Genomic DNA, 4,189 nt, shown 5'->3' with positions numbered 1-4,189 from the left:
TAGCTTGAGGAAATACTTGCCTTGCTTGCTTGCCAAGTAAGCATGAACCACACACTTCTTTCTCAAATTGCACTTGTGGGACTCCTTGTACAAGTGCCTTTTGAAACATGGATCTTATGGTGTCGAGATTTGCGTATCCAAACCTAGCATGCCATCTATTTGATTCACTAATCCGTGTGAGATTGAGACCGTCTTTGTCTTTTATCGCCATATGAACTTTGTATAAACGATTCCGGGCTCTCTCGGCCTTGACTAGAAGTTTTCCATCGTGATCATGCATCGTCAAAAACTCTCCTTTCATTCTAATGTCACAACCTGATTATGTGGCTTGTCCTAAGCTGATGATGTTGCTTCTTAAGTCCGAGATGTAGTAAACGTTTGGCATTGTCCTCGGTTCTCCATTCATGTCAATGAAAGCAATCGAACCCTTTCCTTTGATATCAATGCGTGAATCATCTCCAAAACGTACTTTTCCTGCAATCATATTGTCAAGTTTAGTAAAATATCTCCTATCACCCGTCATGTGATTGCTTGCTCCGTTGTCGAGGTACCAAATATACTCATTGTTCATGGTTGTGTCATAATTGCTGGGTAAGCAATTTTTCTCATTCAAGTATACAACCTCGTGAACCATAAGTTGATCTGCTTCTTCCGTGTTGTTGGTCTCATCCTCTTGTGTTTCTTGCAACTTAAGGAGACGATCGGGACAGCTTGATGCATAATGACCAAGCTTGTCGCAGCGGTAACACGTTACTTTCGAAGTGTCTCTGACCCCATTATAGCGTCCACCACGCCCTCGTCCTCTGTTCCGTCCACCTCCTCGTCCTCTGCTAGCATTAGAGTCGCGGTTTTGATATGATTGAGAGTCCGAATTTGCATACATCAACTTGCCTTGGTCCTCTTGATTCTCTTCTTCCTCAAAAATACGTTCTTCATACGCCTTTATTCTACCAATAATGTCCTCAAGACTTGTAGTGTTAAGGTCTAACACTTGTTCTAGTGTTGCAACTATATGAATGTATTTTCTCCGAGGAAGACACTTGAGAAATTTCTTGACCAATTTGGGCTCTTCAATGGTTGTACCCAAGGAAGCAGATTTGGAGGAGATTTCAGCTAGTCGACTAGCAAGATCATCAACCTTCTCGTTGTCCTTCATCTTGAGGCGTACAAAGTCAGACATCAAGGTTTGTAACCTAGCCTCTTTGACTCGATCAGCACCAACATATCTAGTTTTGATTGAATCCCATATCTTCTTTGCTGAGTCGAGTGCACCAACTTGTAAAACAAGTGTTTCGGGAATTGATTGGAACAGCAAGGCGATAGCCATATTATTCTTCTCTTTGTTCTTCTCGGCGTCGACCTCATCACCATCGACGAGAACGGCTTCTGCTTCTACGATCTCCCACACCTTGTGAACTTTGAGAGTAATCATCATCTTCATGGCCCATACTGTATAATTGGTTGTTGTAAGCATAGGACATGAGATCGATGAAGTTCCTCCACCATCACGAGGTTTGTTTGTAGCAACAACTATGTCACCCATTGAGATCACACACAAGCTCTGATACCAAATCTAGTTTATAAGAATATTAAGAACTTGAGATTTAACCAAGAATTGCTCTCTTTATTATGCTTTAGAAAACTTACTCAAAAACTAAAGCTCTCAAGATCTCTCTAATCTCTCTTAAGGTTTACCACAACTTTGGCAACTCTTATATAGAAAACACCTCCATCATTATCCTAATCTAAATAGGAAATATCACAAGTCTAGATAACTCCTAAACTATATTTCCTAATTCCATATCTCGGTTAGATTAGGATAACTTCCCGCATAAGTAATCTCTTACTTCAAGCTTACGCCAACAGTCTTGGTTCATCATTATTTGCTGCGTTTATTATTGGTACGTAATAGTCTTCGTTCACGTCTGTAGTAAATTAACAAAACAAACATATTACATGTTATTTACAATCTCATGTTGTTGATGTGGCAAAACACCAAATGTTATAGTACTCAAACGTAAGATTTAGAGGTGTCGCTCTGTGTTTCGACGTCATAATCTAATTCAGTATAGTTGTAGTTGTATACTTGTATCTCTCTAAATTTAACGTGTAATGTGTTTCTTAGGTTGATTAGTCTTTATTTTTTCTTTGATATGCATGAATTGTATAGTTTTTTTTCGCTCATGTCAACTAAATATGGCTGTTTTCGTATAATGTACTATCTATGTTTAATAGAATATAGGAAACATGTAAGAATATGCATTCTAATAAATTTAGAACATGAGTAAATGCTAGAAAATATATTCTAAATTTTGTAGAAGAAAGAAGAAACTATAGAACAAGTATTCTAAATTCCATAGCAATTAGTATTCTAAATTTCATAGCAATTAGTATTCTTAGTTTCGTAGAACATAAAGGACTTCTAATTTTGTAGAACATGTAGAATTTGTATAATACATAATCTGTATTTTATAGAACATGTACAGTATATAGAATACACATTCTACAGATTGGAATATGTATTCTAAACTTTGTAAATCAAATTTTATCCATCCAAAACCTCAACAAAAACAATATATTTTAAATTTTTTTATGTATCCTCGTGCCTTCATTGTCATTTCTTTACTAATTGTTCTTAGAAAATTGATTAAACCTATTAGAAAGGGTAGTTTAAGAATGTTTGACATTTATTTAGAACGCATATACATAAACAAATTTGTAAAAATTTATCCTCTAATTCCAATTATCCCTAATATTTTTATAAAAGCCTTGTAAACTCTTGCCTTTGGTACGTCTTTAAATTGTTTTAAGAGATTTAAAGGGTGTTAAATGTTCTTATAAGACATACAAAATGTATAAAAGGTTTTCAAAGGTTTTATAAGATTTTTTAAAGAGTTTTCTTAAATATTTGATAAGGTTTTAGAAAGACATATCTAAACTCCTCCTTTGGCACATCATTTCCTGACCAGAAACTAAAAGACAAACTAGAGTTTGACAACAACAACAACAACAAGAGCAACGACACACATAATTCAAAAACCAATAAAAAGCAAAAGCACACGACACAAACTGGTGATGATCAAATTAGAAACCTCCTTCGAAGGTTACTAGTGTTGGGATAAGCTTGAAGAAGAAGACTTAGGAGACAAACTACTTATTCCTAGTTGAGTTATGACTTAAGGATTAGATTGTGTTTAGGAGTTATCTACATACAATTCCTATTAGAATAAGGACTATCTCTTCTCTATATATATGAGTTATCAAAGTTGTGGTAACCTTAAGAGATTAGAGAGAGATTAAGGGTTTTAGAAGCTTAAGTTTTGAGTTATTTTCTTAAGCAAATAAAGAGAGTTATTCTTTAAATTCTTGAATTCATAATCTTTCTCAAAGTCTAGATTTGGTATCAGAGCTTGACGATCTTGGCTTTACACACACGAAAACTAAGATCATCAAACCATGAGTGAGATTGTTCCAACAAGCAACAAGAAGGAGGCTGTCCCCTCTTCTATTCAATGTCCAATGCTAAACAGTACGAACTATACTGCTTGGGCAATGAAGATGAGGTTGCTGTTGCGTGTTCATAAGGTCTGGGATACGATTGATCCTGGATCCACTGATATTGATAAAAACGACCTAGCTAGTGCCCTGATCTTTCAATCGGTTTCGGAATCTCTTATGCTGCAACTTGGACACTTAGACACCACCAAGGCTGTATGGGATGCGATCAAAACACGGAACCTTGGGGCAGAAAGAGTGAAAGAAGCACGACTTCAAACTCTTATGGTCGAGTTTGATAGATTGACGATGAAAGAGACAGACACCATAGATGACTTTGTTGGCAAGCTTTCTGAAATTTCTTCTAAAGCAACATCTCTTGGGGAAAGCATTGAAGAAACCAAGATTGTTAAGAAATTTCTTAAAAGCTTACCAATGCAGAAGTACATACAGATTTCGGCCACCCTTGAACAAGTTTTGGATCTCAAAACAACATCTTTTGAGGATATAATTGGGAGAATCAAAACTTATGAGGAACGAATAAGTGCTGCAGAGGTATCACAAGAGAATCAAGGCAAGCTTATGTATGCAAACTCAGAGTCATCATCATCCGGTCATGATCAAGAAGGAGGACAAGGCAGAGGTCGTGGCGGTTATCGAGGCAGAGGAAGAGGTCGAGGAAGGACAAATTACC

At 36.5% G+C, this 4,189-nt stretch overlaps 2 protein-coding genes across 2 annotated transcripts in view; one reads left to right on the top strand and one right to left on the bottom strand.

Moving 5' to 3' along the window:
* Nucleotides 1–319: 319 nt before the first annotated feature.
* On the bottom strand, nt 320–1,510 carry LOC111829954. Its single transcript, XM_023780271.1, has 3 exons — nt 1,382–1,510; nt 880–1,348; nt 320–810 (listed from the first exon to the last, which is right to left on the bottom strand). Exons 1-3 carry the CDS (start codon nt 1,472–1,474, stop codon nt 320–322), a joined length of 1,053 nt encoding a protein of 350 aa, XP_023636039.1. The 5' UTR covers nt 1,475–1,510.
* Nucleotides 1,511–3,456: 1,946 nt separating this feature from the next.
* The window catches only part of LOC111829953, a 1,360-nt gene continuing 627 nt past the window's right edge, over nt 3,457–4,189 (top strand). The window contains exon 1 of the mRNA XM_023780270.1: nt 3,457–4,168. Within this exon, the coding sequence (XP_023636038.1) occupies nt 3,457–4,168 (712 nt within the window). The remainder of the gene's footprint in view (nt 4,169–4,189) is intronic.

This window comes from Capsella rubella, unplaced genomic scaffold (assembly GCF_000375325.1).
Source record: "Capsella rubella cultivar Monte Gargano unplaced genomic scaffold, Caprub1_0 scaffold_6, whole genome shotgun sequence".
Classification (NCBI taxonomy): Eukaryota; Viridiplantae; Streptophyta; class Magnoliopsida; order Brassicales; family Brassicaceae; genus Capsella; species Capsella rubella.
Note: the sequence above shows the minus strand (reverse complement) of the source record. Positions and strands in the feature narration are given on the sequence as shown.

Coding starts and splice junctions, on each gene's coding strand:
- LOC111829954 (XM_023780271.1), bottom strand. CDS start 1,474: ATGCTTACAACAACCAATTATACAGTATGGGCCATGAAGATGATGATT. Junction 1,349..1,381: donor AGATCGTAGAAGCAGAAGCC/GTTCTCGTCGAT, acceptor GTCGACGCCGAG/AAGAACAAAGAGAAGAATAA. Junction 811..879: donor GGACCAAGGCAAGTTGATGT/ATGCAAATTCGG, acceptor GAGGAGGTGGAC/GGAACAGAGGACGAGGGCGT.